Consider the following 16149-nt stretch of genomic DNA (forward strand, 5'->3'; position numbering starts at 1 on the left):
TTTTGACTTTTATTCACTCTGATCACATGACATGTGAAAAAGTTCTAGCCAGCATGAAGAATAAAAGTACAAATTTTCTTTGTTTAGAACCAAGCTGTTGGTTTCTGGGCGGACGTGACATCAGACTATTGAATCCTATTTCACCTTGAGCCTTACTGCCTTTTGCAACCAGTCTGTGCAAACATTCAGCCTACTCCTTTTTTTATATTATAAATTCTATTAGATGTACCAGTGTTAAAATCCCTTATTAATTCAGAAAAGTGAGTGGAGCAGGCACTTATATTAATAATAACAGATAATGAAGTTAGTAGAAAAGTGCCAGAAGACAATAGAGAATAAGATTTTTTTCACAGCGTTTGGAGCTCGAACCCATGACCTTACTGATACGTTGAGGTCGACTGATTTTTTAGGATGTTTTGTTTCTTATACTTTTCTTTCTTGCTTTGTCTGATACCTTTTACACATACTTGTTCAGTTCTTTATCTTACATGTAACCATCATGTGACTTATCTTACACACCAGTGTCTGCTCCTTGATTTTTAAATTTGGTTATAAGTTGCAATGTGTTTGAAAATATCTAAGTGTGTCTATTGTTTTTGTGTTTGGGTTTTTGCCAGGATCTAATGTGAGGCTTTTGATTTGTGTCGGCTTTCATCTTTTTATTCATCTTTTTTTTTCTACATTTTGGTATTTGTTTCATTTATGCAAATTTTAAATATATTGTCTTTCTTTCTTTCTTTCTTTCTTTCTTTCTTTCTTTCTTTCTTTCTTTCTTTCTTTCTTTCTTTCTTTCTTTCTTTCTTTCATCCTTTCATTCTTTCTTTTTTTTTCTTTTTATCTTTCTTTCTCTCTTTATTTATTTATTTGTATATTTCTGTATTTATATATTTATTTCTGTATTTATTTATTTACTTATTTATGTATTTATATATTTCTTTCTTTCTTTCTATCTTTTTTTTCTTTCTTTCTTTATATATTTCGGTATTTATATATTCATTTCTATTTTTATATATTTATTTATTTATTGATGTATTTATATATATATATTGACAGAGAACATTACAATCACATGAAATTCAGCAACGCCAAACAGATGGATGGGATACCAGATTTGTATGTATCTTGTGTATTTTATTATCTTGTTATTGTTGTATTGTTAGGCTAGGATAAAATATGATAGATTTAATATTTCAAACCTTACCAATGGTGGAATATGCCAACTTGCATGGCACAAATACCTACAGGAAACGGAACTCGCATGAACAAAATGCTAAGTGAGATGTCGAGGACATCAAAACCAAACTAGAATTATATGAAGAAGACTTAATATTTGATAGTGCAATACTTTTCAAAGATACGTTCCAATTAAGGTCATTCACCCCTAATTGGGGACAGAGGGATTTTACACACAAGATAGAAGAGGCAGCTGATACGTCCCAATAACAATAGACACTAAGATAACCACGTCTCTTGGACAGTCGTCATAATGTAAACAATGACAGTGATTGGTAGACATGGCAAACTACACAGATTTAATATCGATGGTATGTGTCTTAAGTAAAATGCCCACTGTTCTACTGCTTGATCAAGAGAACCAACACAGAAAACTATGTGTAAGCTTAAACGTTCTGATCTAGTTAATCGTGTGATAACTTGTCATATATTTAATATAAAAAACAATAACAATGATCAGAGAGAGGTCGATTTCATTCACGTTATTGTTTATAAACAAACACTATGTTTGTCTGAGCACGTGTGAAGGTGTGTCACAAATTCCATGTTTTGATTGGTCAAAAATCTACTGGTTAATTGTATGACTAGGAGGCAAAAGTCAAGTAAATCAACCCCGAATTTGCTCACTTTAGACATCTTGGGTGATTCCTGTTGACATCTTGACTATTGTTTAAAGGGCTGTCTTAAGGGATCAAGCCTTTCGTGATGATTGCTACTGGTTTTCTTCACATATCAGTGCATTTACAAATAAATTACAAACTGGTCATAAATTTGTATTTATTGTAATATTGGTAGTTGCTGCACTGTGTCATCACACACTATGTGTCATCACACACTATGTGTCATCACACACTATGTGTCATCACACACTATGCCTTGTCCAGATGGAGCAGAGTTTAGTTTTACCAACTACAAACGTTCAACGTTGTAATAACACATCATTCGTTACCTTGACAACAGCCACCATTGTCCTCATCCTCAAGTCCATAGTGTGGATGCTATTTCTGTAGTTGCCTCCCCTACACCTGCTTGTTGCAACCTTTGTACACTTAACACTCAGCTTGCTCTTTTTTGTTTTCTACCATAAATACTATTGCAGTTACCAATGCTACTACTACCACCGCCATCTTTATTACTTTATCTCAAGACAAATGACGAATGACTGTAATTCCTGTCAGGCTTGAAGAAACATAAAACTTCTTGCTTTGTTTGCCATGTACTCCCTCCCCCCCCCCCCCCCTCCCATCCACCCATCCCTCCTTTTTTTCTGCCTGATGTACATTGCATAAAAGTTTTATGTGTCAAAATATAGCAATGAATATTGCATTTTGAAAACTTTACAAAAATCGATCATGAGAGACAAACCCTAAAAAATAAAACAAAGAAAATAAAAACTAGAGTTTTTATATAGTGCAGTATCCGCTAAATGTGTTCAAAGCGCTTTACAAAGGGTCCCCGACCAACAACACATAACATATAGAACGACATGATGTCTGTTAGGCGATATTACAATTTTTCGGACAAAGACAACGCTGTTAACGGCCAGGTACTCATTTTACACCTGAGTACGGTGAGAGAATGTGAGTAAAGAGCCTTTTCCAAGGACTCAACTATGCGCCGAGCGCGAGGCTCGAACCCAGGACCTTCCGATCCGAAAGCGAGTGTCATACCACGGGACCACTTAGCCGCACGGGGTTCACAATAATCTAAATGTGAATTTTTTAATCCCCACATTGGGATTTTGTTTTTTTCTCTCAAAAGATCTGGTTGTGTGACGTATTGAATGTTTTTCTTTTCTTGATAATTTAAATATCTGTGTTATGACCTGCCATCCCCTGCTTTTCTGTAGTAATGATTTTGTGATTTGTCTTGTTTTTGTGTTTTCAAGTCTCCAATATTTGGATAAAGATGGGTAGGTATTATTTATGGGCGGTGCTTTTTTTATTATTTTTTTTTTTTAATGGAAAAAATAGCACAGCGCTTTGATGTGATGGTCGTTTTGAATATTTTAAATCATTTTAGTACTGACTCTACAGAACTGCCAACTGTTCTGATCAAATCGGGATTGTCCATATTTGGCATTCGTGAGAAAACTTTAATGGACTGTTTTTGTGTATGGAAATGATCCTTGTGTGTCCCAGGATTACCCTTTTATTTTGACCAGCAAATTCAAACAAAGAACAGAAAAAAAAGGTCTAAATATAGATGATATTTATGATATCCAAACATACTGTGCTGTTTTTGGGTCATGACGGTATTGTGCATCAGGGTGTCCCGATTTCATTCTTTGACAAGTTGGCAGCTCTGCTCAATATGCAGGGTGATTCATACAGAATATGGCAAAACTATCGCGCAATATTTTAAAAAAGAAAAACAATAGAAAACACTAGCTTGGACATGTGTGGAGTACATGCCTTCCAGTTTTAATTTCATGTTTTATAAATGCTCAATGTGGCCACCACAGGTAGTGTGGACAACATCAAAGCCGATATGAGAATTCATCCCAAACGTGCCGCAGCATGTCATGGTCCACCTTGTTGATTGCAGCTGTTATTGTTATTCGATCTTTCAAGTCATCGATACTGGCAGGAAGTGGTGGAATGTAAACTTGGTTGTCTTTAACAAACCCCCACAAGAAAAAGTCACACACAGTAAGGTTCAGGGATCTGGCAGGCCAAGCACAGAGGTCAAAGTCTATTGCACCTCTCCTCCTAATCCAACACTGAGGTTTGTTTTCACTCGAATAAGCTCTGACCACAAGATCTTCCCACAATTCAGCTACACCGGAAGTTATACTAACAACAGCAGTGAAGTTGACACTCAATAAAACTTAGATAACAACTGTTTCTTTTAGGTGTTTAATGGCGCTTTTGACACTATTTAGGTCATTTACGTTTAAGTGCCCGTGATAACAACTGTAACAAACAACCACTAATTCATTCCACTACAATGCTATAGACATAAACAAATGCGTAATTATTTTGGCATATTGTTATAGAATCACCCTGTATTTATATATAATTTTTTTTTTTCAAATATAAGATAATAACTTGTATAATTAGACCATAGAATGTGTCTGGGAGAAACCAGGCTCCTGTGATATGTGGCTTTCCTTGTCAATATGGTATTATGTCACAATGTTCGAGGTGTAGAAAGTGGAGTTAAATATCAAAATGATCTGATTTTTAGAGACGTTTTTTTTAAGTTTAAGAAATAAAATTCACTCTCGCCAATAAAGGAATTTATGATTTGGATTCAAAAGTATCAGCTTATTGTGAAATGTTAGTTTTGAGAATAAAGTTTTACTTTGACATAATACCATTTTGAGAGAAATGGTCACATATTGTCATTTCATTTAAATTTGCTGTACAATCTCATCATCTTTTTTTGGTCCTTTTTTTTGTTCTCTTTCTTTCCTTTGGAGCCATAAAGCTCATGGAGCCGGAGTGTATTCCGGTTTATGTAGCATGAAACAGACTATAGTAATTGCTTGCTATCCTTTGGATAGGACACAAGTCTGTCACAAAGTACTTTCCACCAGATCTAACACCCAGCTACCCATTCATTCACTGCTGGTAGACAAGAGGTGGGGGGGGGGGGGGGTCACAAAATAATCTCGACTACACCCGGGTTCGATTTTGATCCCTTTGGTGTGAAGCAAGTGCTCTACCAACTGATCTAACGAGGCCCCCCTTTGTTGTCCTATGGAAGACGATTTTATTGAAACAGGTCTTCTATTCATTTCAACAATCCTTGTGGAGCAAAACGTTTTGTTTTTATTACTGTATAAGATTTATGGTTCATCCCACCTCAATCCGATATAATTGAATGTCTGGACGTTGTTGTATTTTGTGTTGTGTCACTCCAGAACAGAGATGCCAACTGTTATGAAAATTACAATTTATTTGTGACCCTTCGCCTCAAAACGGTATTAAGTCGGGATGGTTAAGATGTTGCAAATTGAATTTATAGCCAGAAATATCAGACTTATGTTGAGTTTGTATGTTTTATTGAGGAGAATGGATACCATATTTTAGGGTGCTAATGCCAACCATTAATATTTTTGACCAGTTTAACATTAAATTCAGCTTTTAAGCATTTAGTTTGTTCCGACATAATACCGTTTTGAGACGATGGGTCACATTTGTAAACTTAAAACATACAAAATTCACTGAAAATAATATAGTTTTGGCAATCCGCTATTTTTTTTTTTTTTATTGGTATTATTATAAGGCTGACTAGTATTCATACAGTCTCATGACAGCCGCTATTTTTGATTTTTGTGGGGGTTTTGGGGTTTTTTTTTCATTGGTATTATTTTAAGGTTGACTAGTATTCATACAGTGTCATGACTTTTGTTCATGAAATGAGGACAGCGCTGGATTGTACTTTTCTTTTTCTTTTTTTTAATTTTTTTTTTGTATGGAAATTACACATTTATTCCTCCCAAATAACACAGTTCTGATCCCTATGGTTGGCATCTCTGTCGGAAAACTGACACCTGTTCCCGTTGTTTGTAACCTCAGCTTCATTCATCCTTATTCCGCTGCTTTCATTTCCTTTTATTTTATTTTATTTGTTTTTCACGTTCATTTGTTTAATGTTGTGCTGACGAAGGGCTTGTACCCGAAACGCCCTTTGTCTGTATTGTTCCCATCCAAAGCCTCTCCATTATCACTCTTTCATTAAAAAAAAAAAAAGAGCTTTTATATAGCGCAATATCCACTAATTGTGCTCAAAGCCCCCCACAAGGGGTCCCTGGCCAACAGCAACATTTAACATTTAGGACGGGACATGACGCCTGTTAGGCGATATTACAATTTTTCGGACAAAGACAACACTGTTAATGGCCAGGTACTCATTTTACACCTGATCCCAGGTTTCAGACAGCCCCCACCACTTTCTACTTTTCATGGTAAAATTTTCTGAAAAGATTTATATGAAACCGTGTCAGACAAAGTTGAAAGAAAAATACAAGAATTTTTTTTTTTTTGAATGAGCTTTTATTTAACGCAATATCCATATTGTTTTATCTGGGTTGGGTTCCCTACCTCCCATAGTGGGCAGGGAGGTACTTGCTGTGTCTTCTATACCCCTATACCTGTTTTCCAATTGATTTCTGTCTTTGTCTTGGAATGAGATACAGTCAAATGTATAGTTAGTTTTTGGGAGATGATATTTTATTCTTTCTCAATCATCTCTCTGTTATGGGTAGGGTTCCTACCTCCCATAGTGGGCAGGGAGGCACTTGTTGTGTCTTCTATCCCTCTTATCTGTTTTCAATTGCTTTTGTTTTTGTCTTGGAATGAGATACAGTCAAATGTATAGTTAGTTTTTGGGAGATGATATTTTATTCTTTCTCAATCATCTCTCTGTTATGGGTAGGGTTCCTACCTCCCATAGTGGGCAGGGAGGCACTTGTTGTGTCTTCTATCCCCTCTTATCTGTTTTCCAATTGCTTTCTGTTTTTGTCTTGGAATGAGATACAGTCAAATGTATAGTTAGTTTTTGGGAGATGATATTTTATTCTTTCTCAATCATCTCTCTGTTATGGGCGGGGTTCCTACCTCCCATAGTGGGCAGGGAGGCACTTGTTGTGTCTTCTATCCCTCTTATCTGTTTTCCAATTGCTTTCTGTTTTTGTCTTGGAATGAGATACAGTCAAATGTATAGTTAGTTTTTGGGAGATGATATTTTATTCTTTCTCAATCATCTCTCTGTTATGGGTGGGTTCCTACCTCCCATAGTGGGCAGGGAGGCACTTGTTGTGTCTTCTATCCCTCTTATCTGTTTTCCAATTGCTTTCTGTTTTTGTCTTGGAATGAGATACAGTTCAAATTGTATAGTTAGTTTTTGGGAGATGATATTTTTTTCTTTCTCAATCATCTCTTTGTTATGGGTGGGGTTCCTACCTCCCATAGTGGGCAGGGAGGTACTTGCTGTGTCTTCTATCCCCTCTTATCTGTTTTCCAATTGCTTTCTGTCTTTGTCTTGGAATGAGATTACTTAGTTTTGTCCTGATTCTTGCCGGAGTTCCTTGGCTGGGAGGGAAACGAGTATAGTTTAGTTGGGATGAATTTTTTGTCATAGTTAGGTGGGTTTTAGGGGGTACTGCGGTTATGTATTATGTTTCTTGCTTGTCTTTCTTGGTAGATGCTGTTTTCGATGCGGACTGGCTGGGATCAATATGTTTAGTTTGGAGTACCCTTTTGCATCTTGTTATTACTTTATTCTTATTTATTTTAATCTATGATTTGTAAACATTTGAGTGTGTTCCTCTTAGCGGGATTTTGTGCTGGTGTCTGGGTGAGACTTTTAGGTGATCTCAAGCTAAGTACATTGGTGGTATGCTTTTGGATTCTACATCTGATCCCTATTTAATCCCAGTTCCCCTCTGTCTTACGTTCTCTTGGGTGCTTTAATTGTAATTCTAGAACTTTTTACGATCCCATTTTCTTCTTTTTTACTGGCTCTGATATAACCTAAATGTATTGCAAGCTCCGTAAAACCCTTAAAAACAAATAAAAACAAACAAACAGATCCCAGGCTTCAGGCAGTCCCCGCCACTTTCTACTTTTCATGGAAAGAAAAATACAAGAATTTTTTTTTAATGAGCTTTTATTTAGCGCAATATCCTCAAAACATGCTCAAAATGCTTTACAAAGGGGTCCCAGGCCAACAGCTACTTAACATGTAGAACGTGGACTGATCTAGGTTGTGACCTTTTTTTTTAGAGACTTGTAAATTTTGCTTCATTCATTTACAAACATGTGGGGGGACTCAATTCGAGACAAAATTGGTCCTTTTAATGGTTGCTGGGACATTTTAAGTTTGACTTTTATTTCTATTGTCTGTCACAAGTGATCGTTTTCACAATTTTGATTTGTGTAGTTTTTGGTGTGTGAAGTATTTGCTTTTTTAAAATTGCTTTTTCAAACCATTGTTGTTGTTTTTTTCTGGCTTTTATTTCAAACTATTGCTTTCTAAATCTGTGTTGTTGTTTGTTTTGTTTTTTTCAATTTGATTAATAAGTCAATTAACAATTAATTCATCCGTTTATTTTTTTTTTTTTATTTTTAAAACCTGTCTTTATCATATCTATTGATTTTTTTAAAAAACATACTGCTTCAATTTTAGTACTCAATTACACAAGAAAACCAAACCTAACTAATGGCAACTTGAACATCTTTAGTATTTTTTTCCTCCTTAATCTTCACTAACCCATAGAATCGTCAAAAAAGAGAATGAGAAAGTTGATAAATTAAAGAATTAGAATACAATATTTATTGGTGGTTGAGAAATTCACCATCTACTGTCTGAAAAAATCACTTTTCAACAGTTTGATACAAAGTAAATAATAATAATAATAATAATATAATAATAATAATAATAATAATAATATAATAATAATAATAATATAATAATAATAATAATAATAATAATAATAATAATAATAATAATAACATAATAATAATAATATTATAATAATAATAATTATTGTTATTATTATTATTATTATTGTTATTATTATATATTATTATTATTATATATTATTATTATTATTATTATTATTATTATTATTATTATTATTATTATTATTATTATTTATTATTTATTATTATTATTTTTATTACGTTGTTGTTATTATTGTTGTTATTACCGTTGTTGTTATTATTGTTGTTATTACCGTTGTTATTATTATTATTATTATTATTATTATTATTATTACCGTTGTTGTTGTTATTGTTGTTATTACCGTTGTTGTTATTATTGTTGTTATTACCGTTGTTATTATTATTATTATTATTATTATTACCGTTGTTGTTGTTATTATTGTTGTTATTATCATTATTATTTTTTTCTCTGGATTTTTATTTTTTTCCCTCACCCCCTTAGATTCCCACACTTCCCCCAACCACCCTCTATCTCTATATATTGTTTTTAGATAAACATATTATGTTCCCTTTCATTGTAATGTTATATTTCATCGCTTTGTATTTGTAAGATTGATGCCTTCATACCTTTTGAACTGTGGGGTTTTCAAAATGGCATTGTGTCAAGCCATTGAGACTATACGTGATTCGTTTTCTGATGGGAAAATAATATTAAATTAAAAAAAAAAAGAAAATAGGTTTTATATATTTTGAGAATGTTATATTTTTCAGCATGTAAAAAAGAAAAATTATGTGTTTGATTTGATGTACTACAGTTTAAAACGGTCAAATGTTTTATCTTAAATATTGTGTCCAATATCCACTTTGCGTCGTGTTGTCTTTGATTTTAATATGAATGGGAGCGATCTTTATTCATGTTTTCGTCCAACCGAGTCATCAATCACGTGATTTGTTGCTGTCGAACGATTGGACATTTCTGAACAAATGTAAACACGCTGCTTTGTTTATGAAAGTTGTAAACATACCCATGTGTCAAGCTTAAGACAATGACCAATCGTGATGTGAGATAGTTCAAAACACTTTTCACTATGTAGGTCACTTTGAGCACATTTTGCAATGTGACCAATGACCTCGAGCACATGGAAAGTTAATATAGATCATGCCCATTAAAGGAGGAGGAGGAGGAGGTGACACTACAATAGACACTTAGATAACCACACATCTCGGACAATTGTCATACTGAGTGGGGATCCTGACCTCCCATAGCGGGCAGGGAGGTACACACTGTGTCTTCTATCCCCTTATATCTGTTTTCCAACATTCTTTCTGTCTTTGTCTTGGAATGGGATTACTTAGTTTTTTTCCTGGCCCTGGTCGGAGTCCTGGCTGGGAGGGAAACAGTCAAATGCATAGTTATTGTTTTGGGAGATGATATTTTTTTTCCTTGTAAATCATCTCTCTGTTATGTATTAGTATATTTGTTCTTTTTTAATGTATAACGTAAGCATTTGAGTGTGTTCCTCTTTGTTGGATTTTGTTCTTGTGTCCGGATGAGACTTATAGGTGATCTCAAACTAAGTACATTGGCGGTATGCTCTTGGAATCTACATCTGATCCCTATTTGTTCCCAGTTCCCCTATGTCTTACTTTCTCTTGGATGCTTCAATTGTAATTCTAGAACTTTTTACTATCCCATTTTCTTCCTTTTTACTGGCGCTGATATAACCTAAATGTGTTGCAAGCGCCGTAAAACCCTTAAAAACAAAACAAAAACAAAACAATTGTCATAATGTAAACAATGACAATGATTGGTAAACATGGCAAACTACACAGGTTTTACTGTCGACTGTATGTATCTAAGAAAAATACCCACTGTTCTAATGCTTGATGAATAAAACCAACACAGAAATCTAAGTGAAAACTTAAACGTTTATAATATGATCAAGAAAATAGTGTGATAACTAGTCACCTGTTTGATGGAATGAAAACAATAACAATGATCAGAGAAAGGTCGAATTCATTCACGTTATTGTTTCTAAACAACCAACCATGTTTGTCCGAGCCCCTGTGAAGGTGTGCCACAAATTCCATGTTTTGATTGGTCAAAAATCTACTGGTTATTTAAAACATGCTGTGTTTGATTGGAATTCTAAGTAAAAGATTGGAGTGGAATATATTTTTTACAACTAAAATAAAAAATTGGGCTTTTATATCGCGCAATATCCACTAAATGTGCTCAAAGTGCTTTACAAAGGGACCCTGGCCAACAGCAACATTTAAAATGTAGGACTTGACATGACGCCTGTTAGGCTATATTACATTTTTTTTGGACAGAGACAACACTCTTAACAACCAAGTACTCATTTTACACCTGAGTATGGTGAGAGAATGTGAGTAAAGAGCCTTTTCCAAGGACTCAACTATGCGCCGAGTGCGAGACTCGAACCCAGGACCTTCCAATCGGAAAGCGAGTGTCTTACCATTAGACCACATAGCTGCACAACTACATTGTTTGCTTTAATCCTTTTTCCCTTAAACGATTTATACAGGCCTCATGTCACAACAGAGCTGTTTCTGAAAGGACTTTTATCCCCACCTGCCATTGAAGATTCTGGAATGTTGGAAAGAACTCCGTCTACAGTGGTGGATGTCGAGTCACAGTCACCTGGTGCAACCGCGACACCGGGAGACGAGGAAGGTAAAGAATTTTTAAAAAATTAAAACATTTTGTCCATCCACTATAGCATCATTAGATACTGTCGTCTGCCAAGTAGGTTAGAAAGACTAACCTGATTTGTGTTGCGATGGTTGTCTGTCTCGCACGGCGGTTAGGGAGGAAGTGACAGTCCAGTGTGAAGTGGCTGGAGAGGGGAGCTCATCCAATTCCGGTTTGGTCTTCATATTTATGTTTGTTTATATTATGTTTACATGATTAATTTACATTACAATAAACTTGCCCAAAGAAAAAAAAAAAGTGCCTGAGGCAGAGTTCGAACCCGGGACCTTCCTGATCACAGTGCAATGCCTTAACCAATCAGCCACTTCGTGCAATGAGGAATAATTGTCTGTTAATTGTGTAGCATTTATGTTTAATCCATACAATATCAGGTCTAGAAGCAAAGGAGGAAGAGGAGGAGGAAGAAGAAGAAGAAGAAGAAGAAGAAGAAGAAGAAGAAGAAGAAGAAGAAGAAGAAGAAGAAGAAGAAGAAGAAGAAGAACATGCTTAGTAACCAGATGAGTGACTATGGTCCCACTTTTGTATCCATGGCCAAGGCCATTTACGCACATTACCTCACTGACCTTGGGTATGAATGAGTACCTACCTTGATGTCGGCAACAATGGATATATAACTTTTAATTCTGAAATGATCTTCCAAGTTGACCATCTGTGAATTTTGAGTGAAGTTCCAGGTTGGAGAGGTTTTCTTTAACTCACTCACCCCTAACACCGACTATATCCGTAGTTTACCCAGGTTACTTTTACCACCCCATGCCTATTTATTACATTTTTCAGAGACAAATTATAGGCGTAGTATCAAAGCTAATGTTTTCAGTATTTACATGTTAATGATAGTTGAATAAAACTAAAATCTACGCATATGCTCACTTTTTATACTTTTTTTTTCAATTTTGAAAAGTTGCAAAAATCTCTAGGATTGAGTGAGTTTACCAAGATGAGGGCCATTTTAATTGATCAATAATTGGATGAGTTTTCTGGTCAAAATGTTAACTATTATATTAACTGTACCCATGGGGCTGCACGATCTTTGCTTCCTACACGAACGGTACAGAGTTTGATCACCCGTCCGCACTGCGCTGTGTGGCCTTGAGCAAGTCACCTTGCCCTAGCTCAATTTGCGGCCCTGCATTGCGACTAATGCCTGGGTTATTTCCACCAGTCTTCCCTTGGAATAGACCCTAGAGAAAAATTAACCCTATAAATTCATCCCAATGAATAAAGGGAATTTTATTTATTTATTTTTTTTTAAACTGATTTTTGAGAATTCTGCAGTTCTGACCCATTTTTCCCTTTTGATTCATATAGTCTATTTTCATTTCACAATCTGTCTTTTTATTAGAAATGAAATATGATAAAAATATTTAAGAAGTTATGAAATCCTAAAAAGAAAGAAAAAGAAAGGAAACTCGAGTTTAAGATTGAATGATAATGAAGAATGAAGACATTCAGCTCTTTGTTATTATTTTATGATTGCCAAATAAGTCATTAGTTCTCGCTAAATTCTCCCAGTCAGACTTTGAATGTATATGGCTACATATAGTTTTATATATTGGTGCAATTGGTCTGGTGGGCAGAACCGATGAGTATTTCACTCAAAGCATAGCATCAATAAAAACTGCCAAGCTACTTTTCATGTTTAGTGTAGTTCTATTCCAACACCAAGTGATGTCCTTATTTATTTATTTATTTATTTATTTATTTATTTATTTATTTATTTATTTATTTATGTTTTTTTTTTCCTCACTGGAATATTCCATCCAGTTGTTTTAAGGGGCAAGAGGTCAAGGACATCATCACGTGAGAAAGACACGTCAAGATCCAGCTCTCTTAGGACGTCCTCAACCCATGAGGTCAAAAATGCGAGTGATCTCCGAAGTTTGCTGCGACAGAGACAGCCTACGAACAGTCGTTTGGTGAGTCTTACTCAGTCTTTTGTCTGAAAAATTAATGAAAAGTCATATTTTAATCGTTTGGTAAGTTTCTGATAATTTATTTATTCAAACTTGATGTATTTTTTTCATGATTGTAGGCAACACTCTTAGAATCTTTACTGTGTGGCTAGGTGGTCCTATGTTATGACACTTGCCTTTCTGCGGGTGGTTGGATGGGAGCATCACCCTTGATTCATATACCTATGATGTTCGCATGGGTGTACGATCCGATAGTGATGTCGTTTCTTCTTCTCTTTACTAGCCTATCCTGCTTCTTTGGTTTGTGATTGTATTTTTGACAGGGGATATTTTTTTTTCTGTAAATCTTCTGCCTGTTTGTTCTTGGTTATTTATAATTTACCTTATGATATCTTTAGGTTATGATTTTGATTTACATTTGTACTATTTTTGTTAGATTGCTTGTTTTTTTGTTTCAGCGGTCTCTCATATAACCTCAATTGTGTTGGAAGAGACCTAAAGCAACAAACAAACAAAACACTTGCCTTTCTGGGTGGGGTTCCTGACCTCCCATAGTGGGCAGGGAGGCACTTACTGTGTCTTCTATCTCCCTGTATCTGTTTTCCAACATGCTTTCTGTCTTTGTCTTGGTAACTTGATTTTGTCCTGACCCTGGCCGGATACTCTAGCTGGAAGGGAAACAGTCAAGTGTATAGTTAAAGTTTTGGGAGATGATATTTTTTTCCTTGTAAATCACCTCTCTGTTATGTATTTTTATATTTGTTATTTTGAATGTATAATGTAAGCATTTGAGTGTATTCCTCTTACTGGGATCTTGTGCTGGTGTATGGGTGAGACATTTAGTTGATCTCAAACTAAGTACATTCATGGCTTGCTCTTGGAATCTACATCTGATCCCTATTTGTTCCCAGTTCCCCTTTGTCTTACTTTTTCTTGGGTGCTTCATTTGTAATTCTAAACTTTTTACTATCCAATTTCCTTCCTTTTTTGCTGGCGCTGATATGACCTGAATGTGTTATAAGCGCCGTAAAACCCTTAAAAACATAAAAACAAACAAACAAACAGGATTGTAGGCAATGCTCTTAGAATCTCTACTACGTGGCTATGTGGTCTTGTGGTATGAATGGCACTTGCCTTTGGACTGACTCTTTATTCACATTGGCTCACCATACCCCGATGTAAAATGATTTCCTGGTTGTTAATATCGTCTCTTTTGGATAAAAATGAAATTGTAACATTATCAAAAAGTGTCATGTCTCGTCTTACATAAGTGTTGCTATAGGCTTTGGACCACTTGTAAAGCGCTTTGAGCATGTTTAGTGGATATTGCGCTATATAAAAGCTGATACTAAGCTGCTAGGACGGTAAAAAGTTATAGACAAAAATGAATATGACAAACGTCCAAAGAGAACAAAATACCAAACACAGAACGTTTCGGGCTCATACCCCTTCTTCAACCAACAACAAAAAAACAACAAAATTAAAAAGACATTACTAAAAAAAGAGATTGTCGATCTTTGAAGCTGTTATAGTCATTTTTGTTTATTACTTTGGATAAAAGTTCTATTTTTTTTTTGTTTTTTAAAAAAATTTTTATTTCCAAGACTAAAACCCATTTTGTGTCTTCCTTCAGGCTCGATATGATCCAAATCTGACTTTCCTTCAAGACTTCCAGTCTGAATTCAGGAAAAAGACGGACCAAAATCGACGTTTACAGCGGCTGTCTTCCATGGACGGAACTAACCCAAGACTTGCCGCCCAGTTGTCGTGGTGTGAGGCCGATTCAGAGGCCGCTGCTCAGCGAAGGAATGTGTCGGTGAAGGAGAAACGTCCTGGGCCGAGGCATGCTGCGACGATGGATCTTCAGAACCACGGACGTCAAGCAACGGTTGATCCTCTTAGTGGTGCAGATGTGTTGTTTGCTAGGCCACCTCGGCCATTTTTGGATAGCGTCCACGAGGAAAACGAGGAAGAAGTGAATAAAAATGAGTCATCGTCTAGTGATGAAGATGACGACGATGAAAACCAGGCTATGCTCGAAGATGAAACAGACGGGAAGGAGGCTAGGATAGGATTTAAAGACAGGAAGAGGAGGAAGTCGTCGAAGCACAAGTTGGAGAGACAGGGTGGAATGGACAAGCAAGCCAGCGACCCTGGAGAGGTCACGGGTCAAGGACAAACTGCTCTGCCCATGAAGAATTTGGATTGTGGCAGTGGTGATGTGGTAAGGGTGGATATTGAAGGTGGGAGAAGTAGTATTAATAGAAACGATGAGGACACGAGTAAAATGTAATTGGAATATTTAAATATTAGGTTTTTATAAAAATTGTCTATAAAAATATCAACTATATAGATTTCCACTGAAGTGTCTGTTAGTCATGAAAATTTTTTTTTTAAAAACCCCAAAAAACATGAGTATTTATAAAACGCAATATCCAGTAAATGTGCTCAAAGCGCTTTACAGGCATAAAGGCAATATGCTTCATGACACATCAAAAATAAATTTTTTTTAGTGATGATCCTGACCTTTCTGTAGGCAATAAATTAATGATATATATATCAGCTACCATCAAAACGGGTAATTGAAGCAAACCAGTATTAAAATCATATGATTACTGGTATTATTTTATCACTTGTTCTGTATCAACGATGGCAATTGCATTATTTTTGTCCAGGCCAGTCTACTGATATAATTGTAAAAGAAATGGAAATGATTTTATGAAATGATGAAAATGCACTTATTATTTAAAAAGTTAGAATTCATTGACTTAACGATTTTTTAAAAATGTTTGTGTGTGTATGTGTGTGTGTGTGTGTGTGTGTGTGAGAGAGAGAGAGAGAGAGAGAGAGAGAGGGGAGAGAGAGAGGAGAG

At 35.4% G+C, this 16149-nt stretch overlaps 1 protein-coding gene across 8 annotated transcripts in view; it reads left to right on the forward strand.

The window, feature by feature from the left end:
• LOC144980772 (Na(+)/H(+) exchanger beta-like) overlaps nucleotides 1-16131 on the forward strand; it is a 44453-nt gene extending 28322 nt beyond the window's left edge. For 4 of the 8 annotated variants that reach the window (XM_078928557.1, XM_078928558.1, XM_078928559.1 and 1 more), the window contains exons 20-23: nucleotides 1054-1113; nucleotides 11177-11325; nucleotides 13129-13280; nucleotides 14911-16131. In XM_078928557.1, coding sequence (XP_078784683.1) covers nucleotides 1054-1113; nucleotides 11177-11325; nucleotides 13129-13280; nucleotides 14911-15570 — 1021 coding nt within the window. In that variant the 3' untranslated portion in view covers nucleotides 15571-16131. Of the gene's footprint in view, nucleotides 1-1053; nucleotides 1114-3121; nucleotides 3146-11176; nucleotides 11326-13128; nucleotides 13281-14910 lie in introns of all 8 variants that reach the window. The other 4 variants (XM_078928555.1, XM_078928554.1, XM_078928556.1 and 1 more) reach the window with 2 other exon arrangements.
• Nucleotides 16132-16149: the final 18 nt, after the last annotated feature.

This window comes from Berghia stephanieae, chromosome 10, assembly GCF_034508935.2.
Source record: "Berghia stephanieae isolate SIO BIC M18660-M18661 chromosome 10, UCSD_Bste_1.3, whole genome shotgun sequence".
Taxonomy (NCBI): Eukaryota; Metazoa; Mollusca; class Gastropoda; order Nudibranchia; family Aeolidiidae; genus Berghia; species Berghia stephanieae.